This window comes from Mirounga angustirostris, unplaced genomic scaffold, assembly GCF_029215605.1.
Source record: "Mirounga angustirostris isolate CCGP_5_RB_7025 unplaced genomic scaffold, mMirAng1.0.hap1 SCAF_9, whole genome shotgun sequence".
NCBI classification, from domain to species: domain Eukaryota; kingdom Metazoa; phylum Chordata; class Mammalia; order Carnivora; family Phocidae; genus Mirounga; species Mirounga angustirostris.
This window is the reverse complement of record NW_026991717.1, coordinates 118,065,416-118,092,754: the sequence shown is the minus strand read 5'-3', so window position 1 is coordinate 118,092,754 and position 27,339 is coordinate 118,065,416. Positions and strand designations below refer to the sequence as shown.

The window sequence follows — 27,339 nt, the reverse complement described above, 5'->3', positions numbered from 1 at the left end:
ATGGTAGGGCCTGGGTCCTCATGGACAAGTCCAAAGGATGCTGCTTGGTCAACCCCCCGGGGCCTTCTGGCTCCACCTGACTCCCTCTTTCTAGAATTCTCTATGCTCTGGATGCATAACACTGACTTCGTCTGTCCCCATCCTACTTCTCTGGCCTCTCCTTTTCTGTCCCTTGCCCAGGACCCTCTTCCCATCCCTTTCAGGCTCTCTCCTGGGGCCCTACCCCTGGCCTCACTCCACGTGTACCACCTATGGATCATCATTTTCATCTCCTTGTGTGGTTTTGACCACCATCTATATGTGAACGCCAACCAGATCTTTATGATCAGGCCAAAACATACAACTGCCAATCTGGACGTTCAATCTGGATGTCCCTCGGCGCCTCCCAGTCTTTATCCTCAATCGGCTACTTCTTCTCTACTCTCTACCCCAGGCTAGCACAACTGCCTACCCGCTCACTGGACCTAGACATTCAGCCCTCCCCACTTGCTCACCTGTCCTTCTCTTTATGTCCAATTTTGGCTACCCAGGCCATCCCATTCTACATCCTGAACCCTCCTCTTCCCCACTGCCACTTTCCAGCCTTCCTTCTCCCTCTCTCTCCTGGACTACCTCCTAGGAGGCCTCCTGACCCTGCATGGCCATCCTCCATCCCAGCCACTGGAGGGTATCTTTCTAAAATGCAAATCTGATCCAGTTATTTGTTTTTGGTCCTCATGACCCTCAGGATAGAGCTCAAGCTCCTTAATGTGTCAAGTAAGGGTACCTGTGACTTGCCCTCACGAGCTCTGGTCTCAGCTCCCATCTATCCTCCCCTACCCTCCATGTTGCTGCAGCCCTGGGCCTGTCTATGCCCCACACTCTCCCGGCCACAAGCCTTTGCCCCTCCTGTCTCCCTGGCTTCCTCTCACCCTGTACTTTCAGCTCAAGCATCACCACCTACAGGAAGCCCTCCTTAGTTCTCATCCCTTCCAGGCTGGGGAGGTGTCCCTTTGTTCTGGGCTCCCACAGAACTCTGAGCTTATGCTGGCCCCCACCGTGCTGTACTTTGACCTTAGTTTCTGCCCCCTCCACGAACCTGGGAGTTCTTTGAGAGCAGAACCTGTGTCTTGTTGACTTTTTGTGTGCCCTGCACCTTGCTGAGGTTGTGGCCACGTGGAGTGCTCAATAAATGTTTGCTAAAAGGAAGCCTGATCCACAGAGCTGGTGACCTGGGCGAGACTCCTGACTCCCAGTCTGTGCCCTTTCCACCTCACCCCGGATGTCCCCCTGGCAAGGCTATAATCAAACACATCCACCTATGAAAAAACCCACGTGGTGGACGCCGTGCTCACTCAAAGCATCAAACCAGCCCAGCCAACCACCAGGTGAAGGCTGTGAACAAGGGCTGCTAGAAGCCATGGCTCCACCCGCCAAGAGGATTCCCTCGGCTCTGCGGGCCGGGAGCACAGGTGGGGAGGCAATGGCTCAGCGCCCTCGGCGTCTACAGGAAATGGCGGGGAGTGATGGAGCTATAAAGTAAGCCCCGTCCTGAGGTTCTGGAACTGAGAAGACCTAGAGATCCTAGCTAGCAGCACCCTGCGGCACCCACAGGCCAGGAAGCTCAAGTTCAAAGAAGGGGAGGAAGTCTGCCTCGGTCCCCGGTCAGACGGTGGCAGAACCAACCTGAACACCGCCGCTTCCTGGAACACCTTCTAGAAGCAGGAAACACTTTCTGTACTGAAAGCCTGATGCTGCTGCCATCGTGGGGCATCAGAGCCCCGGGGGGATGGGGGGAATCTATCCAAACTGAACTGACTTATCTGTCTCCTCCCATCTCAGCAAGACAAAGTGTCCCCCTGACCCTGGCCCTCCCAGCCCCCTGTCCTCAGTAAGAACCTTCTCCTGGGTTAAGAGAACCTGTAAAACAATAGGCTGCTGAGGCTTGGGGCTGGTTTATATGAGCAGAATAGGGAAGGGCCATTCTCTCAGAAAGCAGTGGAGAACAGCCCATTTCCACTGCTAAGAAAAGACAGCATTGTGTTTGGAACAAAGCCTGAACAAGCCAGCTGGGCAGGGTGACACCCATTTGTGGTCCTGCAGACGGAACAGCAAACGCTGTTCCTGCAAAAGGGAGCTAGAGGCCAGGAGACACAGGAAAAATCATCTTGGCTGGGACAGAAAGCCTAGCATTGAACAGAAAGGAGCTGATGATTGCCGGGAAACCCTTTTGCTGGAGAAGAGCTATTTGAAGAATGATGGCTTTTGTTGAAATATGTCTATCTATTTCAGGCCTGCTTCATATTTATGGTTTGGAGGTTTGGTTTCCCACTAGGCAATCAGTCAATTTTCTTGTCCAATTGACATTCGATTCAAAAGATGAGAAAGGGAGAGAAATAGTGGCCCCCACAAGACTTCCCCCCCCCACACCCCCAAAAGACTGGTAAAAAGCAGAATATATCTGGCAGGGAAAATCAATTTTCTCAAAAAGAGTTAATACAGTTGAAACCGATTTTTAACAACAGCAGTGTAACATGGCTTGATTATACTAAGGCAAAAAAAAAAAAAAAGACAAGAGTTCCTGCAAAATGACTACCTACAATTAAATGAAAATGCAGTTGTTGCAAAGAATATTCATGAACAGGGCTGTTCTGAAAGTCCCGAGTTGGCCATAGTAGAACATTTCAAGTGCCATCATCCTATTTAAGCCTTGGAAGTCATTTGTCTTTCATCATGAAGGTGAAAAACAAGGTCCTTGGCTTAATTATTCTCCACCAATGCAGTTCTGTTTAATCTGTATGCAGGGTGTGCAGCTAAAACACGGATTCCAGCCAATTTCTTTCAGGCATAAGGCACAGATTACAGACAAATCACTGAGCAGAACAGGTGACCTCTATTTTGTGAGTACTGAACTCTGGCTAATAAAAATCCCACCCAGGTGACACAGCCAGATGAATTCACAACCAGGGATACCTGGCCTGGAGGATGGAAGGGTTTCACCATGAGTGATATATGTAATGAAATGGATGCAATGGAAGTTGAGAGATGGGGAAGGAAAGGCTTTGCAGCACCCAGGCAGGTGGAGGGGTGGAGGGGTGGAGGGAGGGGAGGAGGGAGGGAGGAGGGAGGGAGGAGGGAGGAGGGAGGGAGGGAGGAGGGAGGGAGGGGGGAGGGAGGGGGGAGGGGGGAGGAGGGGAGGAGGAGGGGAGGAGGGGGAGGGAGGGGAGGAGGGGGAGGGAGGGGAGGAGGGGGAGGGAGGGGAGGAGGGGGGAGGAGGGGGGAGAGAGGGGGGGAGGAGGGGGAGGGGAGGAGGGGGAGGGAGGAGGGGGAGGAGGGGGAGGAGGGGAGGAGGGGAGGAGGGAGGGAGGAGGGGGAGGAGGGGAGGAGGGGAGGAGGGAGGGGGAGGAGGGGGAGGAGGGGGAGGAGGGGGAGCGGGGAGGGGAGGGGAAGGGAGGGGGAGGGGGAGGGGGAGGGGGGAGGGGGGAGGGGGAGGGGGGAGGGGGAGGAGCACGGGGAGGAATAGGGGAGGGGGGAGGAATGGGGGGCGGGGAGGAATGGGGGACGGGGGAGGGGTGGGGGAGGGGGGACAGGGGGAGGGAGGCGGAGAGCTCCTGCAGCCCCAAGTTCCCAGACCAGAGCAGCTGAGAACTCCCGCCAGCTACAGCGATGGATGAACAGCTTATCTGATCCTCCCTTCTAAAACTATAAAAGAGCCAGCCTATTGATAAGCTTGGCAGCTTCATTAATTGGGAAATCCCTTAGGGTGCGAGTGCTGGTGCGGTGAGGTTCTCAATACCTGGAAATAACTGGTTTGGAAATGTCTGCAGACTCAGATGGCAACCCTGCCTTACACAAATTCAAGTACCACACACATTAATGGACAGCTGATGGCGTGTGGGTCCCTCTAGAAAGTTTGAGATCACTTTGGAGAAAAACGTGGTCTTAGACCCTCATAGGCATTCTCAGCATCATAGCCGGTCAGAGCTGGAAGGGACGTTAGGGTTATCTAAACCTGCAGAGAGGGCTCCTGGGTGGTTCAGTTGGTTAAGCGTTTGCCTTCGGCTCAGATCATGATCCCGGGGTCCTGGGATCGAGCCCCGCATCCGGCTCCCTGCTCTTCAGGGAGTCTGCTTCTCCCTCTGCCCCTTCCCCCACTCGCTCTCTCAATCTCTCTCTCTCTCAAATAAATAAAATCTTTAAAAAAAAAAAAAAAACCAACCCTGCAGAAAGCATCAGAATGACCCGGAGGGCTCGTTTCATCCCAGATTTCTGGACTCCACCCTCTAAAGCAGCTGCTTCAGTAGTCTCGGGGTGAGACCCAAGAACTTTTAACGTGCTCCCCAATTCTGGTCCACTGCTCTACAGACCCCACTTCGAGTAGCGCCAATGTAAGCCAGTAGATTTCAGAGTGGTTTCGGCAGAAGTCTCTTGCTCAGATGATACCACTCTATGCCAAATAGATACAGGTGGTATTTTATTAAGGGGCTCACATTGTATCATAGTCATTCAGTGAGAACAATAAGGTGTGTTGTGATTGATGTAAAGCCTCTCGCTCAGGTTACGGGGAACAGCTGTGGGTTTCTGACAGCCTCGGGATCCAAATTATTCCCATCTCATGTTTCCCCTGCACACACAGATCAGTAATTACAAGTGGCATGTGTGTAAATATGGACATAGGTAAATAACATTTTATCAGCTTGCCCTGCACTCTCATCAGTTAAAGAGGAGCAGAAAAAGCTCTGTTCTGAAGTCTACACACAATAGATTAACCTGGCACCAGGCATCGACCTGGCGGTGCTCCCCAAGGTGTTAGATTTGATAACTAATAAGTATGAGCATGTGTGTGGATCTTGCTTTAAAAAAAGAATAAAATTATGCTTTAAAAATGACTTAACCTCTCGAAATCTCAGTTCTCTCACAACAAATGGCACTAATAACACCTACCTGCTGTACGGTTGTTAAACAGATCAAAAGAGATAATGGTTACAAAAGCAGTTTACCAACCTATAAAGTGCATTGCTCGCGTGAGCCTTCTATCCTGAACCCAGATGTCCTCACTCCTTCAAAGACCTGGGCCGGTTTATATTGTACCAGAGGTTTCAACCAACGGCACAGGCTAGAACCACCTGCCGGCCCCACCCAGACCACTTGAATCAGAATCTCTGGGCTCCACGTCAGTATTTTTTTAAACACTCTCCAGGGGACTCTAATGAGTAGCCAGGATTACTTCATATTTCCTCCCAAGTTCCATGCAAAATGCTGCCAGATTGCTCTCATTGCTTCTGGATGGCCACTAGCAATAAAAAGGAAAGAGGAGAAAATGCCCCTAACCAGATCCTGGCTTTTTCACTGCTGTTGGCTTAACAGGGGGTTTTAATCACTATAGCTACTAATTCTGGAGCCCTGATACATGCCAGGTGATTTACATGATTATCTTTGAATCCTCCCCACACCTATGCAACATCGATATTATTCTTCCTCATTTTAAAAACAGCTTTACTGAGATAAAATTCACCAATTTGCACTCTTAAAGTACACAACTCAATGGCTTTTAGTATACTCACAAAGCTGTGCGACTATCACCACAATAAATTTTAGAGCATTTTCATTAACTCCAAAAGAAACCCCATGCCCCTTAGCTGTCACCCCCCACCCTCTCCCATCTCCCCCAGCCCCAGGCACCAGGGAAGTGGTTCTCCTTCCTGTCTCTATGGATTTGCCTACTCTGGACATGTCCTATCAATGGAATCCTGCAGTATGTGGTTCTTTGTGACTGGCTTCTTTCACTGAACATAATTGTTTTCAAGGCTCATCCATTTTGTAGCAAATATCAGTACTTTATTCCTTTTTTATGAAAAAGTAATATTCCACTATACGGATATATCATATTTCCTCTACCTGTTCATCATTTATGGACATTTGGGTTGTTCCCGGTTTTGAGATATTATGAATAATACTGCTATAAACACTCATGTACAAGTTTTTGTGTGGACATGTGCTTCTTTCTGTTGGGTGTCTATCTAGGAGTGGAATTAGTCTTCTGAGGGCTGTTTTCTGGAGTGGTTGCACCATTTTACATTCCCACCAGCAGTGTATGAGGATTACAACTTCACATCGTCACTAACATTTGTTACAAATTTTCTTTTTTATTATAGTCATCCTAGCAGATGTGAAGTGGTATGTCAGTGGTTTTGATTTGTATTTCTTTGATGGCCAATGATGTTGAGCATCTTTCCATGTGCTTATTAGCCATTCATATATCTTCCTGGAGAAATGTGCATTGCCCATTTTTATTATTGAGTTGGAATAGCTCTTTACATATTCTATATATGAGTCCCTTATCAGATCTATAATGTGCACAAATTTGCTCTCATTCTGTGGGCTATCTTTTTACTTTGTGTCCCTTGAAACACAAAAGTTTTTAATTTTGATGATGTCAAATGTATCTATTTTTTATTTTGTTGCTGGTGGTTTGGTATCCTAGCTAAGAAATCATTGCCTAATCCAAGCTCACAAAGATTAACGGCTGTTTCCTTCTAAGAGTTCTATAGTTTTAGCTCTTATATTAAGTCTTGGGATCCACTTTGAGTTAATTTTTGTATATGGTGTGACATAGAGGTCTGTCTCCCCCATTTTACAAGGGCGGAAACTGAAGCTCAGATGCCTAGTAACCTCTCCAGAGCCAAACTGTTCCAATGCCCCAGTCCTGCTTTGCTACAATGCCCCCAAAGAGCCAAGTTTTTTATTGGTGGTGGCAGAGGGAGGGGCAGGAAGAAGAGCTACGGAGGCAAACTGTGCAGGAGCTTGCCATCCAGAACATGCGCAGACACTGTGCTCAGTAAAGGGGAACCCTGCAGTCACAGCCACAGAGCAGAGCACAATGAGCCCCAGCACAGGGCAGGATGTGCACAGCTTCAAGGGGACGTTAAACCCAGAGGAAGCCGGTGACCTGATTCCCAGCATCTCCGCAGCCTGCCCAAATCTGCCTGTACGTCCCAAGTCTCAGAGCTCCAACCTCAGGCCAAGTGGTCTTGTGCCTTGGGGCACGGTAGAAGGGAAAGCGGCTTGGCTGGCTCCAGAGTGTTCGTCCAGCGGAGCTCACCAGTGAGATGACCCAGTTTCCCAACTCTGAGTCCATGCTGCCAGTGGACCCGGGGACACCAGAGAAGGATGGCCAGCATTGACAGAAGAGGCCACTTCGTACGGCTGCTAAGAAACTGATGGTTCACGGGAATCCAGCGGAGACCTTAACACCACAGGAAACAAGGTAAGGGGTCACACAAAGCAGCTTAGGGGAAAACAGAGGGTTGAAGGGCCTTCTCATTTACAGTTTGCGATGGTAACTAAAATTGGTTGCATCAAACCTGCACGAGCAACCAGAAACAGGAAGGTCTGCTTGCTTCCCTGAAATCCAGGTCAGAGGTGCAACACATTGGAAAGGCCGATGCTGTCACAGTGTGTGGTGTGATTCACTGCACATGGGCCACAGCCCCTAAAGAGGCAATTTACAATCAAATTGTGCTGGAGTCAAGGTCATCTTTTTACACAGTGCCTCAATTAATCTTCGTGATGCAACTCGGTGAGTATGAGTTTCCTCCTTTTATAGATGAAGAAACAGCAAGACGGCTGACCTGTCCAAGGTTGTACCGGGAGTGAGTGAAGGAGCCAGACTTCAAACCCAGAAGCTTGAGCCAGAGTCCGGAGCTCTTCCCAGGCCCCAGAAGCAGCCCCTCTGGTTAGGAAGCCAGCATGGTGCCCTGCACCCCTGACACCTGCGATCTCCACACATTCAGGCCACTCACCACGTCCAAGGGCAAAATACCCTCAAGGAAAGGAAAGCCCAAGGAACAGTGTTTGAATCAATAATAAAAACTAACTTGGGGCGCCTGCGTGGCTTAGTCGTTAAGCGTCTGCCTTCGGCTCAGGTCATGATCCCAGGGTCCTGGGATCGAGCCCCACATCGGGCTCCCTGCTCGGCAGGAAGCCTGCTTCTCCCTCTCCCACTCCCCCTGCTTGTGTTCCCTCTCTCGCTGTGTCTCTCTCTGTCAAGTAAATAAATAAAATCTTTTTAAAAATAAAATAAAATAAAAACTAACTTGCATAATTAACACATTGGAAAAGTGAAGCACAACAATCTTACATTTGTTGTGTATCTTACTGAGTGCCAGGCATGACGTGAGACCTTTGGCCTGCATTCGTTCGTTTGATCACTAAGCACTTAGCAGCACTAAGAGGTGGGTACTAATATTATCCCCATCTTAAGGTAGAGAATCTAAGAAGGCAACACAGGACTCCCTGAACTTTGCAGAGGAAGTCTGATTTCTAAGGACACACATATTCAGCCATGTCCCCACCACCATCTTTCCAAGGGACCCTGTCCTCAAACGATAGCGGGTGTGACCAACCTATGAGGTGAACAAAGAGCGTCAGAACGCTTGTGAAGGCTTGGGGTCCTACATCAAACAGGACTCAGTAACACAGGGGCCAACGTTAAATATACCAAGAGCGGCCTTTAGCGATCAATCGCTCTCCCTCAAATGAAACTATTAAAGGAAATAAAAAAGCTAATGGCTTTTGACAATGCGCTAACAAAGTGATGGAACTAAATGGAAACTCAGGATTTCAAAGATGAGCTGGGAGATTCCTATTCCAAGAAGGGACAGATTGGATCTCTCTGCCAAAGAAGTATGAGACAGAAAAAGTGTGTGAGTCAGGGGGGAAGAAGGCCAATGCTATTTCAAAGAGCCACAAATTAAAAACCAATTATGCAAGCTTGCTAAAAAATGTCAGTGGGCTTTATGTTTTAAATCACTAAAAACACAAGTGTGCTTACGCCAACATTTACCCAGCACATCAGATGATTTGGGGCAACTCTGTATGCTCAGGCTAAACATGGGCGAACATTTTGGTGAACAAACTCTGGGACGACCACCTGTGGCTGAGAATGAGCACACCTTCCAAGACCGCCCTGTAATCCATGGACTCAAATTCACACTTCATCAAAGGTGAAAACCCCCTAAGTGTTCTTTAGGGCCCAGCAGAAGTTGGGAAATGACCAGTGTGAAATTCACCAACGGCGAAGTCTCTCCTGCTCTGAAGATGACAAGGATGTGGACCCAGTCACCATGTGGAATGTGTGCTGGAAAGGCAGCCCATGTTGAAATGTGCACACGGATTCCTCAAGGTGAAGGCCTCGGAGCCCGAGGAGAGGTATAAACAGTGAAAGTCAGGTACCCAGAGGTAGCTGAGGAACCTCTGAATGTACAGATTCCCTGGACTCTGCTCTCATAGTTTCTGAGTCCATGGACCTAGGGTCGGGTTTGGAAATACGTATTTATAAAGTTTTCCAAGCGGTTTTGATGATTAGCTAAGCTTTAGAAATAGTTGGTTTGATTTTCATGGTGGGTTTTTTTTTTTTTTCTGCCTAAAGTCACGTAAATCCAGGAATAGAAAAACAAATGGACAATGCTTGGAGATAAGAACTGACAGAGAAACCAAGGGACAGAGAGTTTAAGTGACTTGCTAAGTTGACATAGCTAATTAACGTTTAAACCAACAAGCACGTATCAAACATGAAATCTATGCAAGTCACTGCACACAATCTGTTGGAAATACAAAGAAATGTAAGATGTCATCCCTGTCTTTGGGGCCTACACACAGGACGCACACTCAAAAACTGGCTTTGTGGAAGGCAACAGGGAGTAGTGGGGACTGTGGCAAGCTAAAGGCTGTGTGCTAATACAGTGAGCATTTGCTACTCAGCTCCAGCTTCTTGGTGCTTATAAGGGTGTGGGCCTAGACTGGCCAGATATTCTGGGTTTTTTTTAAAGGAGCCAGAAAGTCCACATTTCCCGGCTTTTAAATATAATAACTCATTCAATTAAAAAAAAAAAGCAAGAAAGCAAGAAAGCAAACCACACTGTCAGGGCCAAATGAGATTCATCCATAGGCTGACTCCTGCCCATGGAATGACAGTTTGCAGCCTCTTTCCTAAAAGGTCATCCAGTCCAAACTCCCTTGAACTCAAACGTCCTCTAGAGCCCTGCAGAGTGGCACAGAGGGTGAGGGGTCCCATCTAGCAGGTTAAGTGAGTGCCTGGGGTTGTGTCTGTGTCTACGTGTGTGTGTGCCCTCATGCGTGCAAGGGTGGGGCTTCTGGCTGCCCTGCTGTCCCTACTGGAAATGTATTCCAGGCTCGTCGGAGGCAGGGCGTGGCCCCAGCAGCCCACTTGGAGATGCCCTGGGGAGGGCCAAGATCTTCAGGCCAATAGCGGCTGGTTGGTTGAGGAGTCCGGCTGGAAGGGGCTACAGAATGAAAAGTGAAGGAAGGAAAAGTCTAGAGGAAGCTAGAGAGCACAACTGTCTTGAAAAGGACTATTGGAAAGGCAAGAACAAAGAGGCTAGGAAGAAGCATCAGTTCTAGAAATCCCATCCCCCAGAATATGACTTCCCCAGACTCCCCAGCCAGCCAGCCAAATGAGCCCTCTGGCCACTCTCCATCTGCTTGCTCAACTGAATTTGTCTTCACAATACTGACCACTACCTGACCTTTTACATCATACACTACTTTGCGTATTTGTCTTTCTGGATGCCCCCAACTCTGACATACAGCTCCAAGAGAAGGGGGCTTCGTCTACTTTGTTTATGGTTCGGTTCCCAGTGCCTGGCACAGGCCCAAGCACATAGTAGTTGTTTAGCACTATCTGCCGGACCAGTGGACTGCAGCCAAGCTCTTGGCACCAAAACAGTTGAAGTGTCAACCACGTAATAATAACATCAGCACAGGGCACTTTATCATTTACAAAACCTGTCGTTTAACTTAATTCCTCCAATGTTCTTTTACCAAACGGCTTCGTGTGTTTGGCCACGGCCCAAGAGACCGCTGGCCTCTGCAAGGTGGCCCGCCCAGCAGCCAGCTCGGACAGGACCGCCTGCACGGCAGCTCGGCCCGGGTTTCTCGCCAGGGCCCGGGAGACGACGAGGCTCCAGAAGTGCAGGGCTCAGCACTAACCGGGCCATGTCATCAAAATGATCGAGTGTTCTGGGGCCAGGTTCATCCGGCCTCCCCAGCCCGACAGCGGGCTGCTGAGAAGCGTGTAAGGATGTAGAGAGCCATGGGGGGCGGGGGGTGCAGCACAGTCTAAGGTTGATGCTCTGGCTCTATAAGGTCCGACCGCTGGGCTGATTTCCCAGCTGCACGACCTCGGACCTCTCTAAGCCTTGTTGACCTCATCCGTAACGTGGGCATAAACCACCGCCACGGTAACCATCACTTCAAAGGGTTCAGTGAGACACTTGACGAAGAGCGCCCAGCACCGCGCCCCGTGCGAGTCTCCACCCCAGACAGCCCCAGCTCTGCCCCTCTCCAGCGGTGTGATCCTGAGTGACTTGATCTCTTCCTCCCTGGACCTCAAATTCCTCTTCCCTACAACGCGGAGAACCCGAGCACCAAGACAGGGTAATAAGGAATCAGCAAGATCGTACGTTTGGCACTTAGCACAGGGCCCGGTTCATCTTAAATGCTTAATAGTTGTGAGCCAGTATCTTATTATCCTTCAAGAAACTTCTACTAGGCTAAAATGCCAACGTGAAAATCCTCCAAAGGCAGTTCGCCATATGCAAAGAAATCTTCGGGACAGAAGGTTCTAGAGCTGCAAGTTTCTCCCCACCTCCTTTATTTTTCAGTTGTTCTCAGAATGACCCTCCCCCAATCTTAGGTCTGACCTAGGAAGCATGTGGAGGTCAGTTCCCAGTGCAGGGCTGACCTCACCCCACGCCAGCACAGTCTGCACTGCTCCATCTGCCTCTTCGCCCCCACGAAGCTGCAGTCTGACAGCTGGGGAGGGGACATGCAAATATGCCCTAAAAACGGCTTGTTATTTTCACGGCCTGGATGGTGCGTGTTTGTGGGGGCCTGTGAAGACAGTCACTGTCAGGTACAGGGCATATGCCACCAATCCGGGGGAGGCTGTGAAATGTAAAAATACCCAACCCAAATAAAGCCCTTTTCCAAAGAAAAAGAAAGCTCCTCCGCGCTCTTTGCAGAAAGGGAAGGGGTGGTAACTCAGCCCCCAGGGCAAATCCCTGCTGGGCCAACCCCGGACCAAGTTACCTGACTCTTCATTGGTCCCACAGCCTCCGTGCCCCAGTGAAACTGCTCAGCTGCTGGTTTTAAATGGCAATTATACTGTGGAACGACCCAGAAACGGATGCTTTCAAGTTATGAGCCTGGGAAAGGGCATAGCAAAAGACCAAAGACAAGGGCCCTCCATAAAGAAAACAGAGCACTAAAAAAGCCAGGAAGTACTATTAACAGCACGTTGATTTATCAACTCAGAAGAATATAATTACCGTCAACTTTCATCTCCTACTTAACAGTCTTTAATGGGCACCTACAATGCACCTCATCCAGGTGTCCCCAGTGCAAACATCTACAGTGGGAGCCAGGCAGTTGAGGTAAATGGAGGCAGCTTGTGGTAACAAAAGCAAAACCAACAGTGTAAACAAAACCAAGGACAATAGGGAGGTGTGTGGGCCTGTGGCAAACTGGAGGGAGGAAAGAGGTGAGGGGGGCTCTCCATTCCATGTGGCTGTGGCCAGGCCACAATGGGGTACAGTGTGACCAGATCTCCCAAGTTTTTAATCAAAGATTAAAATCCAAATTTTCAGGTGAAATATTGTTTCAGGTTTCTTTTAAAACACTGTGCGGGCCAAACAAAACACATCTGAGAGCCAGATCCAGCCCACAAACGGCCAGTTTGTCACCCCTGACCAAGCCCCCAGCAGCCCCTCTTTGCAATTTGGTGGCACTCCTGGGGATTGGGGGCGGGGGGCAGAGCAGAAGCTGTATAATAAACCCAATGCAGTACCCAGACACCTTTCCCCACTCAAGAGTCCCTCTTGCCTGAATGTCCAGCCCTCTGAGCTCCATGCTGCGGGATGGACCCACATCCAGGCGCACCTTTGCCTATGAGCGAGCTCCTTTGCTTCGCGGTTGCCCAAGTCCTCCCCCCATCCCCACCCCTCTCGGCCTCCCACTGCTGGCCCCTTCCCCCTTCTAGGTCGGCAGCTATTCTGTCAGGCCTTGGAAAAAATGGCCCTGCTGGGAACCTCACTGGGGCAGGTCTTTGGACAAACTGCCACCCCTGGGGAAGAGGCTGGGGGAGTGCACGCACTGAGGCTCACCCACGCTGAGGACTTCTGCTTCTCACCAGTCCCCAGGGAAATGCTACTCTTCTGCAAGGAAGGCTCATGGGAGCTGCAGCCTCCAGGGACCCGAGGAAGGAGTGCTTCACATGCAGGTCCTCTACAAACATCATCTAAAGCAGATGGTGCTGCGGGACCGCCTCCATGCCCGTCTCTGGCAGCTGCTGGGGCAGGGATGCCACACCACCCTTCCCCCAGTGCCTACCTTCAGCTCCAGCCTGGGGCCAAGAGGGGTGGAGGCAATGATGTGCCTCACAATAATAATTTTGAAAGGTAATCCATGATTGGCATTCTCTCGTATAGTTTCCAAAGCATGTGCATGTGTCCACGATCTCCCCTGATCCTCCCAACAGCCCAGAGAGACTGCCAGTATATTATTATTCATTATTGTTATTATTAATCACTCTTCCTTTGCCCCTGGAAGAACCAGACACAGGTTCAGCATCCTGCCCTAGCCCAGAGCTTCTCAAACTTTAACATGTCCATGAACCCTCCGGGAGAGATTGTTAAAATGCAGATTCTGATGCAGAAGTTTCTGGAGCGGGGCCCGAGACGCTGCATCTCTAACGAGCTGCACGGTGACATGGATTCTACTGGTCCTCAGACCCCACGCAGAACAGCAATGCTGAGGTCACTCGGCGAATGTGGGGCTAGAGCTGGGGCTGTAACCCAGGCATCCTCCCCTTGGAGTCCACTTAGAGGAACAAGGCTTGCTCACCTCACTTTTCACGGGTTGGGGCCTCTTGCCCAGTTTCACCTCCAGGAAGTGCAAGGGGGCGATCATGGCCCCAATGTTGCGGATGTCGGCGTATTTCAGCTCCTCTGCAGTCAGAGCTGAGCTGGGGAGTCCGGTCAGGGGGCCGAGCCCTGGCAGAGAGCCCGCAGTCACGGAAGGGTCTGGAATCTGCCCAGGCATCATAGCAGGAGGAGCGGCAGCCCAGCCTAGAGTGGGTGCGAGAAGATCGGGACACGGGCCATCAGCCAGGTGAGGGGTTCCGTGAGGGGCTTAAGCCCCCATGCCTTGCTGGGGCCTCTTCCTTTCTTTCACTAATGTTCCCCTGAACCCCTTCCCCACCCAGTTGCTCCTCTTGCCCTTCCATCCATTCTGCTATAGAGAAGAACTCTGATCAATTAATGCCCAGCAGTTATTCTTGGCACTGAAGGCAAGGCTTAACCCAAGCACAGGCCACATTGATTCGGTATGTGCTATGTGCTCGGCGCTGCGGGAATCCTTCCAGTAGCCCCACGAGACGGAGTCAGACCCATTACACAGACGAGGAAGCCAAGGCTGAGAAAGAGAACTCGCTCAAGATTGTGCACAGTTAAAACTGGAGTAGCCGGGATTTAAACTGCACCATGCTGCCTCCGAAGAAAGCGGGTTACAACGGTGGCGTCTCAGGCCCCTTCGCACCTGATTGAGAGGGAGCTATTTCTGCTCGGGCACGGTGCCTCCCCTCAAATCACACATCCCGTTCTGCATACTTGTTAAGACACCCTGAATACGAAATGAAGCAAATCGAAGTTCAAGGTAAGCGTGTGTGTGAGTGTGTGCATCTGGCGTCTATGGGGAAGACAGAGAGGCAAAGATGAAATGCATTAGCTTGTGCTTTCCCAGCGCAGCAAGGGATCAGAAAAGTCCTCCCCATCTCTTCATTCTCAGAGCAAACACATATTCTGGCTCAGCCAGACCCAGAAGGTGTGCAAAGGAAGACAGATTCAGGCATGAAAGAAAGACAGAAGTTAGACAGGTCAACACCAGAGAACTCTTATTCCTTCTCCCTACGGGGAGAAGCTGGTGGATAAGAAATGGTCACTTTGAGACACAGATGGCAGTGAAGAAAGCATGTCTGCCAAGAAAGCCAGACTCATCTGGTCCCTTAGAGGACTCGTATCTATCCATCCATCCATTCACCCTTCCAATTGTTGACCACCTATGAGCCAGGAGTCACTGAGAATATGGAGATCGGATGTGTACAGCCTTGTAAGTCACATTTTAGTACAGAGCTGCTCCTGGATTCCAGTCCTGCAAAAGGGAACTTCTCTCCCTTCCTACCTCTCTGCATAGGGCCATAAAATCAAAACCTCAACTGTCCTGGAAATCCTGGGGGACCTCTGTCCTACCCTTCTACCTCTATCAGTCTCTTCCATGGAGAGGGATGTACCTGGTGAGATAGGGGAGATGTGACATCCATTGGACCGCACTTCCCTGCTGGGCAGAATTCATGTTCTCCTATGGCCATGCTGTCTTGGGCTCACTGCCTCCCATAAGAGTGGCCCTGGGGGGTAATCCACAACTGTCTGTCCCCATCCAGGCTGCCAGGTCTAGAGTACAGGACAGGGGCCCACTAGGGAGGCCCTGTCGGCCACAAGCACACACCATGTTCTCCATCTCTGTTCTCTTTTAAAGGTGAAATTTGCTTCCCCATCCAACGCTATATCCCTTTCTCAACAGGTTCTGCACTCTGAGGGGAAAAGCATGTGAGGGATTTGCACCCTTGAACCACAAAGACTTCCCCTGGACATCACTTCCCTTGAAGAAAGGTGCATGTGAGTGGACGATGGACCTGCCATTTCGCCCTCAGCACCCTAGCGCACCTGCCTATGAAGCCGTTTGCAGAGAGCTCCTTGCCGGGCACCCAAGTTCACATTTGGTACCCCAGGCCCTCTGTTTGTGCTCCACCTGCTCTGCTTCCCACACCCAGCCCCTCACCCCTCCTTAGCACCTAGTGTCCCCCGGGCCGTCTCAGAAAAGGATCTGAGACTCATTCACATCAAGTCATCGTCTTAGAGCTGGAGGAGGCCCTGTGCTTATCTAAACCACATCCTCATTTTGCACATGAGGAAATTAAAGCTCAGAGGGGTGAAATGACTTGCCCAAGGTCACACAGAGGAAAAGCCAGGGCTGGACTCCTGGTCCCTGGATTTTAGAACCAGAGCTTTCTCACCCTGCCCTTTTTGTTTCCCCTCCTGGGGTTCAAGAGATATATATGCAGATATTAATGACCTTCCAATGGTGGACTTTGAGACACCAGCCCCTAGCGGAGGATCACTCTCTTGCACCGAGGACCCTCTACTCTGCCTTCCACGCAGATCCAGGTTTAGGAAGTTCCCTGAACAACCCATGGTAGGCTGGGTGGGAGCCCAGACATGGACATGGCCCCTAAGACATCTCGTACGCAGTGGGTCAAGGTGTTGTGACCCTCCCTAAGCCTAAACTGTACTGAAGGCACCCCGCCACCCTCCAGAGCCAGGCCTGCAATGCAGAGAGGGCTGCAGGTTTCCACACCAGAAGGTGGCTCTGGGGCCGAGTGGATAAGCTGCATATATCCTGGGGCCTCCCCCAGGGAGAATGAGAAAGGGGCCAATGGAAGGACTCCTTCCTAGGTGGCAAAATGATGCCTGGGCCCAGCTATAGGTACACCTGGCAGGCAGAGGGGAGTGATTTCAGGCTACCTGAGCCAAACTGACATCTCCTTTCCAGGAGAGGAGAAAAACTTACAAAATGCCCTCTGCCAGACCTGAACTCATGCCACGAGGAGTCAGTGCCCCCCCGTGCCCCCCCACCAAAAGGATGCTTGAGCTAGTCAAAACAGATGGGTAATGGGAGGCGGGGAAACGCCCTGTGCCTGGTGTTTCAGCTGGACACAAACCCCTAACGGGATGGAGGCATCACACCCCTGCTATACAGTCAAGCAAGAATACAGAATCTCCTCCTTCGCCAGAAGCCCCCGAACCTTCTTGTCCTGTAAGGGCCAATTCCTACGGGGCAAAATGTGCCATGTGGGCACTCAGCAAGCATATGGGTGATTTCAAGGGGGAAGCAGCAGTCATGGCTAGTTGCTGCCCCATGGAACCCCAGTGCCTAGCATCATTTCTGGCACAGAAAGGGTAATCAACAAATACTTGTTGAATTAATAAATAAAAATGAATGAATGAACAAGTGATAAAAAAAAAATTCATGGTGGAGCAAAAATCAGAGAGTGGGGTAAGGATCTGTCTCTGGGAGTTTAGATGCTCGTTATCCACCTCCAGATTATTTGTTCCCACAGTAGACCCCAAGAAAAATACTCCAGCGGCTTCTGTATGCTTCTCTGCCTAAGCCATCTCAGAAGGATGGAAGCCAGACCCCGATCTATTCCGGGAATGATAGGCTCTGCTTGCAGCTTCTGTTTATTTTCATACAGACAGTATAAATGACACACTAACAAATGATCCCAAAATATAATGGATGCTTTGCTACTGTGGAACCCCCTCAGAGGGGTAACCGCCCCCTGGGAGCAGCAGCCCCATAAATTCTTGCCATTCCTGCTCCCCTGTGAACCCATCCCAATGGCAAGCCTCACTTGGAGGATCAGACACCAGGCTTTCCTCTGCAGAAGTAAAAATCCCCCTCTCTTTCCTCCCCACCCCGCACCCCACCCCCACCCCCCCTGGCAAGGGCGCCCCTAACTGCTCAGATACAAACCACAAAGTCCTTAACACATGCCATTCCTAGGAGACAATCCCAACAGCTGACATTCACCAGTGCGAAGTCATCCTAAACGGCTCTGGGGGGGCAGGGGGGGCGGGGGGGGCAGAAGATGGAGGGGCTAGAGCGGCTGCCTTTCATAACCAGGTCCTCATTAACTGGAAAGAGCTGGCTGACAAGCCAAGGTTGAAAGGCAACTTTGGTGATTTGAAAAATAAAACCATTTGATGTGATTTAGGGATCTATAAAAATGGGGGAGGGGGGCAGTGGCAGGGAACCTATAACAGCCAGGAGGAATTTACCCACTTCAAGGAAGACATAGGAAAGATGACAAGAGGTGAAATCATCTCCCAAACTGCTTCTTCCATACGGAAACAATTTAGGAGGAAAAGGAGAGCTATGCACTAAAAGCTTTAGGGGAAGAACCCAGAGATTTTTCCCTTCAGGGCCCAGGAGGTCGGAAAGGAAGATAAACACCCTCCATGTCTCCATTAGTAACTGGGATGCATAAATAAAGAGCAAGCTCTATATGTTGGCAGAAGACCAAAACTGGCAAATGGGGCTTGACCTCAAAAGACAGGCCCAGAATCCAAGAAGATTTGGGCAATTTGGGACATTGACCAGGAACAACTTGGAAACTAGCCAATGAAGAAAAACTGGGTAATGCACAGATCCGAGATGAGACTGACAAGTAAGGCACGAATAAGACAGAAAGCATTCAGGAGGTCACAGTGGACCCTAAGCTGCTCTGGAGCCTAAGATTTTGGGAGGCTTAATGCAGCTCCCTAAAAGCGGGCTTGGAGAAGATAGGGACCAGATGGGTCCAAGAGGCAAGAACCTAAAACAAAGATCCGACAGCTTGTATCTCCCTGTTCTGACTTCCTCGGGGGCTTGTGGGCACACAGTTTGGGGCACTGCCTTATACAAGCAGAAGAAAAGCCACAGTACGCTTCAATTCCAGATATCGGGTCCCGTTGGAAGATACTAAGATGAAGAATCATTTCAGCCCAAAGAAGGAAAGGTAGAGTTTCCCCCTCTTATTTTCTTCTCTTGTGTACTGTATGTAACTCTGTAAGATATAGTTTTTTAATGGAAATATCTACAAATAAATAACAGTCTTGCTGTGATAGGTCAAGCTTGTACAGGGCTATTCTTGTTAGAAAGTGCCCATTAATCGTCTTCTTCATCTAGAATGGCAAAGACAGATTAAAAGGGGGGAGGGGTAGGTTAATAAAAAGTTAGGATCTGCATCATGAACTCTCTGTCCATAGAAATAAAAGTTTAAGGGAGGCTCTAAAGTCCCTGGGCCTCTTTGGGAAGGCCAGCCCCCCTCCAGGCAAACAGCTGGCCTGGGCTGGCACCAGGAGCCAGGAATGGGTGTGTAAAGAGTGCAAAAGGCCTGAGGCCCCAAGGCTCAGCACTAAGAGAAAGTGGAGGTGAGTGGGGGCAGGTCAAGGAGCAAGGCTGCTCATGGTCAGGGCCCAGGAACACTAGTGGGGTTACAGAGCAGGTAGCCAGCGACTGAGAATCAGCATGACGGGGTGGGAGGTCTTGGGAGCCACAGCCTGGAGGAAAATGGGAGAGGGGTGGGGGGGACAGAAGTCCATGGGCAGGAAGGGGTGAAGGGTGGCAGACAGAAAGGTGCCAGGCCAGTGATCACAAAACAGAGTATTAACTACCGTGAATCTCAGTGACTTAACTACCAAACCTGTTCTTGGAGCTAAGGAATCATCTGGAATGATCTCACTCCTGGAATCTGAAATGAGGTGGGTAAAACAGCTTCCAAAAGATAAGACAATCCAGAAGGCAAGGGGCAAAGGAATGGAGAAATCTCTAAGACTGAGAACAGGGGCATGGCCCCAGTGTGGTACAGAGTAGGAACTTCAGAGCCCAATCATCTGAAGGTGAATCCAAGCTCTGCCCCTTCCTAGCTGTGTGACACTGGGCGAATTCCCTAACCTCTCCACAGCTCACTTTCCTCAGCTATAAAGTGGGAATAATAAATAATGTTATTTGCCCTGTAAGGCTGAGAAGAGGATTAAATTAGTTAATACTTGGAAAGTACCTGGAGCAGCGCCTGCACCCGGTGAGCGTGAAGTCAGTGCAGCCACGAAGACCTTCCTTCCTGGAGGGACACGAGTGCTGGGTGACCCCTCGACCTCCCTTCCACACGGTTCCCACCTAGCACTGATCTCCCTTTCCTAGGACTGTGAAGAGGATTCTTCCCCGGAGGGTTCTCTGCTGTCCCACTTTCCAGCTGTGAACCCTAAGGGCGCAAGACCATCCTGCATCCAGGCCATTACTGCAGAAGAGAAACAAAGGATGCTAGATCAGGGGCGCCTGCGTGGCTCAGTGGGTTAAGCATCTGCCTTCGGCTCAGGCCACGATCCCAGGACCCTGGGATCGAGCCCCGTGCCGGGCTCCCTGCTCAGCGGGGAGCCTGCTTCTCTTTCTCCCTCTGCCACTCCCCCTACTTGTGCTCTCTCCTGGGCTCGCTCTCTCAAGTAAATAAATAAAATCTTTAAAAAAAAAAAAAAAAAAAAGGATGCCAGATCAGTGCTGGGTACAAAGGTGCAGAAATGAGGCCCAGCACCTGACCTTTGCCTTGGTTTCTCCGAAGGTTTCCTCCATCTGCCAGAACACAGCTGCATAGATCACTGGCAACAAGACACCACCAGGATCTTCCACCCTGAAGCAGCGGGCCAGCATCTCCTATATCCCTGCACTGCTTAGAAGGGGTCAGTCCTTACCTCCTCCCAAGAAGAGAATGAGGGGTGGCAGGATCAGGAGAAGCCACCTCCACAAGATCCTTGCATGGCCATCCCAGCCACAGAAGAAACTGGAACCTCTCCCCGCCCCCCCCCGAAAGATTCTTCCCCGGGGACCAGAGAAATGTTTTTGATAAGGCCCTGACTGTAAATACAGCTTTCTCCCCTGCCTAACGTAGGTGCTCAATAAATACACTTTAAGGCATTTCTGCCAAGGTCCTTATCCCGAACAGTGAAGAGCTGGGAAGGTACTACCGTTGGACAGCTTTCCCTCTTCTCTTCCCACCTCACCCTAGCTCTGCTCATTGGTGTCTGTAGTTCATCGTATGGTACATAACACGGACATGCACATACTGTGTGACAAATTCTGGGCCCTTTGAAAAAAATGCCATTGGCCAGCTCTAGCTTTGGAAATCGAGCTCCACAAATGGAATCCCATGAGCTGCAGCATGAAAACAGACTAAAAAATAATAATAATACAAAAAAAAAAAAAAAAACCCCACCCCAGAACAGTGGGCTCTGGCCGGGCCTCCCACAGCCAGCAATGAGTGTAAAGAAACAGACTGAACGTTCCAACCTTGGGTCGCTAAGGCATTTGTCTCTGCTGAGCTTCGAGAGGCCAAACCACACACATGCACAAGAGTGAACACACGCGCGCGAGTGTGCACACACACATACACACACACACAGGCACACAGAGCTTGGCAGACCGTAAGTTCCAGAGCTGGTAACACAAGCCACGGAACCGACTGCCAAGACAAGCAACAGAATGAGCCAGGCCCAGTTTCATTGGCCACCATACGCTGCATATGGCCCGGGACGCAGCCAAAACAGTGTTCTCACCCTCCTCAAAGGCATAGGAGACCCTCTGTTTTCAAACACACCTCCACAGAGCCTTAATTAAAGGAAAATGGAAAAATAATGTGTCTGCTGCCCCCCCCCCCCGCCTATATAGGTCTGCACACACACATACCCATACACACTCACTCTATTTTTCTCTTCCTCCCATTTCAGTTTCAAACATAATTCATTCACATGGAAAAAAAGCAAACTGCATCCTGCAGCAGAAAAGCAGAAAAGAATGTAGCTTGCCCTCAGCCCTGGCTCTGGTTGCTCAAGTTGAGCTGGGGCAGAATGAACACAGAGCAGGCCAACCTGGAATCGCACGGGCCCCCCTCTTCCAGAGCCGGGCTGGAAACAGAGACACGGGTGTGAGAGGCGGCCCACCGCAACACCAGCAGCCCCACGACAGACGGCCCGGAGATCCTGGCCCTTCCCATCCTGCCAAGGATTCTGCAGGTTGGAAAGGATGCCTACAGGTCCCGCAAACAGGTGGGGGAGACAGCAGACCCTGGTGGCTGCAAAAGCTAGGCACTAAGTGAGAAGAGAGATCCTCATCCAAACCCTTCCTTAGGGGACACTTAGCACTTGCCAACACATCTCCTTGGAGGTTGCTGCAACCAACCTAGGAGGAAAGGCAGAGGCCTCAACGCCCATGCCTTCCAACAGCCCTTCAAATCTCACAGCACCCAGCTCTTCAGGAAGATTCTGGAGTGCTGGCAGCTCTGAACCAAAGCCAAAGAAGAAGAGGAACAGAAGAGTCTTTGAGAAATCTGTCCTCCCTATTCTGAACAAGGCAAAACCTTCACCAGCCAGAGGCACGAGAATAGATCTTGCTTCTCTTCTTTGGTCCTCAGGTTTATATAAAAACCAGAGCCATGCTCACACCTGATACCTGGTTAAACTCTCCCCTAGAAACCTGCAAAGGAAGATAAGGCATCCATTCAAGCTGCAGCCAGATTTGCTGGAAAGATGAAAGCAATGGGAGGTGTTTTTAAAAACCCTCAGGGGAGGGGGGGGGAAGGGAGATGATCTGGGAACACAGTTGGTAGCAAGGGCTTAAAGGACAAGCGGGCACCCCATTGTGGTTCAAAGCTTCAGATCAGATGCTCCTCAAAGTAAGACCCTGAGGGGAGTCCACCAAGATTTAGACCTGGGTACACACGCCCACACAGTCTGCAAGCCCTTTTTTGAGAGACAGACCTGAGCACATCTGCCCTGAGCACATGTGGTCAGGTCATAGCCGGCCGCCCTGGACTTAGACTGTAGGGAGAGCCTTACACTGAGCAAGGGTCAGGCAACGTTGCAGCTGGACCTGACCCAAGGGGTCAGTTGAGTTCCTCTTCCCAGCCACTCCAGCCGCAAGGATGGCCCATCCATCCCTGCCGAAGAGCCAAGGCCTCCCATCTTCCCAGCTCCTCCCACTGACCCAGGCAAAGCCTGGGTCTGCTACCCCAGGGTCCGGCGATCCAGGCCCTGTGGCCCAATCCTTCAACCTCCTTTGAGGGGCGGGGCAGAAGAGACTCTCCTAAACCTGGCTGGGCGGGAGAGGAGGAGCAGGTTACCTAGAGGAGCAGGCTTGCCTCCTTATGTAACCTGGCTTGGGAGCCAGGGGGAGCCCACAGGGGAGCCCACAGGGGACCCGGGACGCCGCCCCCCCCCGCCCCGCCCGTTCCCAGCCCAGTACCCCGGGGCAATGGCCCTGAGAGAAGCCCTCTCCATTGGATCGAGAGCCCCAGCGCTTCTTCAGGTCCTCTGAGAGCCGCGCTTCCTCCCAACGAGGGGGGTGGGCGCCGGCACGACTTGCCAGCAGGTCCCTGTCATCCCTCCACCGCCAGCACCCTGCACCTCCCTGGCCTTTCGGCCTCCATCTCCACCTCCACCGCCCGTCTTCCCCCACCCTGCCCCCGGGGCAGTTTTCTCCCCACTCACCCGCGTTCCCCGCCGCCCGAGGGGAGCACCTCCCTGCAAACGGACTGGGAGGAGAGCGCGGGAGGGAGGCGGAGGGAGCGCCCCCGGCTGCCCCGGGAGCGGACGGAGCCTACCGTCCCAGGGCGGGAACCAAAGGGCAAGCCACCGGCTCCCCGGCGTCCGGCCGGAGGGGCCCCGGGCTGCAGCGCCCCCGCCCGGGACAGGCTCGCGGGCCCCGGGGGCTGCGGGGGCCTCCCCGCCTCGGCCCGCGCGGGGGCGGCCGTCCCAGGTGCCCGCGGCCGGCGCGCCCCTCCCGCCCCGCCCCGCCCCGCGCCCCCCGGCGCGCGCCCTCGCACCCACCGTGCACAAGCCGCGGGCGGAGGCGGCGCCCCCGGGGCCGGGGCCCGGCTGCGGGCGCCGTGCCCGCGCAGCGCCGCTGCCGCCCGGCCGCCGAGCTCCGCCCGGTGCCCAGGCCCGTCCCGGCCCGGGAGCCGCCGCGGCGCCAGCCCCGCCGCCGCTGCAGCGTCCGCCGCCGCCAGCGCCCCCCGTCGCGGCCGCCGAGCGTCCCTCCCGCAGGCTGTGGCGGGCGGCGGGACGGGTTGCATCAGCCCCGGCTATATAGCGGCCCCCGGGCGGCGGGGAGGGGTCGGGAATGCGGAACCCGCCGAGCTGCCAGCTCCAGACGTCAGAGGGGGACGGGAGAGGAAGGGAAGGAGGGGACAGGGAGGAGGGGGTGTGGATCCGGCGCCTCACACCCACTGACCTTCACCTCCCCCCGCCGCCCCGGGCGCCCTCCTCCCGCCGCTCGTCGCGCTGCTCTCCCCGCGGGGGCAGAGGCGGCCCCGGCTCCCGCGCGTCCCCTGGCGCCCACCCCGCGGGGAAGCAGGACGCGGCGGGCGGTTATGTAAGGGCATCCCCGCGCACAGCCGCTTCCACCCCGAGACCCGAGCCGCCGCTCGGCAGCGGGAAGGGAGAAGGCGCGGCGGGACAAGCCCCAAAGCTCCCGGAGGCATCCGCAGCCTGCCTGGAACCATCTTCCTCAGGCCTTAGAGCTTCCCCCCAGACCGAGAGGGGATCTCAGCGCGTTTCCATCCTTGGACACTGCATGCCTGAGGGAGTGAGGCAAGGATCTCGCGAGCCGCTTTTATTTTAACGTGGAGAGGATGGGCGGAGGATTGCCCCCACCTACTAGCCCACCTGGCCACCGCAGGCGCCCTTCGGCCCGGGGTGGCTCGCTTGCAGGGGGCTGCCCTCCTCTGGGGCTGCGGCCGGAGCCCACCGCTTTCTCTGGGGACAGGCTGACCCCTGGGCTTTCTGTCCCACTCCAGCAGGCTTCTTTCGGCTCAGGGACACTCCCGTGAGCAGACCCGGCCCTCGGCCGACCCCAAATGGCCTCTTCTTCCCCGTTAGGACTTCCAGTGCCAACATACTCCCACCTTTCATCCTCCTCGAGTGGTAGATGGTTAATGGCGACTCCAGAGGAAATATGCCCTCCAGTAAGTAAAGGCACAGAGACACAGAGCCCTCCTGCACACATGTGGCTCCCGAGGCCTTGTCACCCTGGTTGGCATCTCCTACCTCCAGACCCCCTGGATGCCCAGCCTACCTTTCTGCCTAAGCCAGATAGGAGTGACAGTGTTTATATTCGGTAACCTTCAGCCTCCTTCCCAGAGTGATGTCAGGTCATCACCCAGAGAAGAAAGGAAGTGAAAGAAAAAGTTCATGCCTTCTTGGAGCGCAGATGCTCAGAGTGAAAGAAACAACAAGACTTGAGACAGATGGGAGCAGATGAGCAAAACCGAATGAGCCTGTCTCTTCAGCGTGAGTACAGTCAGGTTTTATTCTCCTTACTTCCCATTACCGTGGAATCTTTCTGGATGACAGGACTGGTCTTACCAGGGAACGACGGATCAAGCACCCATGACACTGACTGACCGGGGGTTCACCTTCACCATCAGCTCTCTCCCTCAAAACATTGAAGTGAGCAAGTAAAAACAAAGTAAGGTCCTCAAGGAATATACAATGGAAAATGAGTAGTAATCTGATAGTCTTGTGGAAGAACATGACTCTGAGCCCCAGAAAGGCCAACTACACCTTTACTACAGCATAAAGATCAAAGCTGCCTTATGAAACTGCCTTATGATGTTTCCCCCATGAGACTGAGGTCTGGACGTTTATATGGAAGAAAACATTGAACAGGGGCAATGTTACTTTATGTGTCTTCATCTGGGACTTTGAAAAAACTAAACTGATCTATGTGTGGGGACTAATAAGTAGTGTGTGTGTGGTTAGAGCGAGTCCTCTCCAGGGCCTGCTTTGGACGTGGCTGGGCCACCGGCAGTCCTACTGGGCCTTTGCTTCCCCCACAAATTAAATATGCTACAGGGGTGGCACCGAGGGGTAAATAGGGGATCTTCGGCCCCCTCCACCTCCCTATACTGTCCATTAGGTCTTCTCCGTTATTTGATATGGATGTTTTTCAGCCATATATGGAATGCCATGTAAATACAGCTGCAAGCCCTCCCTTCCAGGCACACTGCCCCCTCCCAGATCTCCACATAGTCATTGACTCTGGAAGTAGCTGGAGGGAGAGGTCACACACTGGCTCATCTATGGAGATGTTGGCCTGCTTCTTCCTACCCTGCTGGATGGAGCTGACCTACCACTGACTCTTAGGGACAGGCAAGAGACCCAGCCTAAGACTGTTCGAATTTAGCTTTCCTATCACTTGCAACTAAAAGAGGCCCGATTAATACACCCACCCCTGGCCAATGGCCTGAGTGAGAGATTGTCACATATCCTAAGTGGGTCTGATGAGGCTAGGAATTTTGAGGCTCTGCTGGGAAGAGAAGCTGCCAGAAGCTTGACCTGAAACTGCCAGAAGGGGACTACTGAGAGTGAAGCTAATGCAAAGAAGAGTAGAGTATAGCCAAGCAAGGGAGGGAAAGACAGATCAAGTTCAAATGGCACTGCCAGCCATGCCTGATGTTATCCCTCCCTCTGGAGTTTTTAGCTGTAGGAATCAGTGAATTATATCCTACCTAAGGCAGTCTGAATTTAGATTTCCTATTACAACAGTCCTTAACGATGGTTCGACTTAGGATTTTTCAGTGTTACAATGGTGCAAAATCCATATGCATTCATTAGAAAGCATAGTTTGGATTTCGATCTTTTCTGGGGCTAGTGACATGCACACGATACTCTGTCCTGATGCTGTGCAGCGACCACCAGCCGCAGCTCCCAGGCAGCCACGCCATCACGAGGGTGAACAACCACTACACTGACCTACCATTCTGTACCCATACAACTGTTCTGCTTTTCACTCTCAGTACAGTGCTCAACAAACTGCATGAGCTATCCAATGCTTTAGTATTTAAATAGGCTTTGTGTTAGATAACTTTGCCCAGCTGTATGCTAATGTAAGCGTTTGAGCACATTTAAGGTAGACGAGGCTAAGCCATGCCGTTCCGTAGATTGGGTATATTAGATGCATTTCGACTTTTGATATTTTCAACTTATCATGGGTTTATTGGGATGTAACCCCACCGTAAGTCAAGGAAGATCTGTAGTGCAACTAGAAAAGTCCTGATTAACACAGTGAGTTTTGCATCTCCGACTTATTTAGACGATTGCATTTGAAAGCTTAATGGACATCCATGACTCCCAAGCTCTTTGCAGACAGGAAGAAAGTGAAATGGTAAGCTGAAATAATTAATTCCCCAGACCTGTTTCTCCAATATTAAAGAAGAAAATGATAGTCCTGAGTAATCAGCCAATCCACGAGTCTTTGTACTAGTATTTGTTGGTTCTGTATCGTGTGCCTGTGAGGTCCACAGAGTTTTAGACGCAATTCCTCATTGTCCCCGCCTCCTATTTAGTTAGGAACACGGTCTTGAACACTAACGAACAGCAAGCCCGGGAGTCACGGAGAGCTGGTGTGTGACAGACGATGAGCACTGTAGGGTTCCGATAGGATTGCTGCACCATAGGAAAGGCAGTCATCAGTTGTTCCATTCAAACCGTGTAGGCCAAAAGTTGCAAACTGGCAGGTTGAATTTGGTTTTGCTGACTCAACCTTACCTTTTTTTTTTTTTTTTAACATATCAAAGATGTCACACAAAAATCTAGATTTCTAACTTTTCTTGAAAAAGATGAGTCAGGCAACATT

General features: G+C 51.7%; 1 protein-coding gene across 4 annotated transcripts in view; it reads right to left on the bottom strand.

Moving 5' to 3' along the window:
• Positions 1–23,687, bottom strand: part of JDP2 (Jun dimerization protein 2) — a 38,579-nt gene extending 14,892 nt beyond the window's left edge. Inside the window, exons 1-3 of one of the 4 annotated variants that reach the window (XM_064571387.1) lie at positions 23,532–23,669; positions 19,718–19,954; positions 13,903–14,126 (exon numbers count right to left, since the gene is read on the bottom strand). In XM_064571387.1, the coding sequence (XP_064427457.1) occupies positions 13,903–14,103 (201 nt within the window). In that variant the 5' untranslated portion in view covers positions 14,104–14,126; positions 19,718–19,954; positions 23,532–23,669. The other 3 variants (XM_045901262.3, XM_064571389.1, XM_045901263.3) reach the window with 3 other exon arrangements.
• Positions 23,688–27,339: the final 3,652 nt, after the last annotated feature.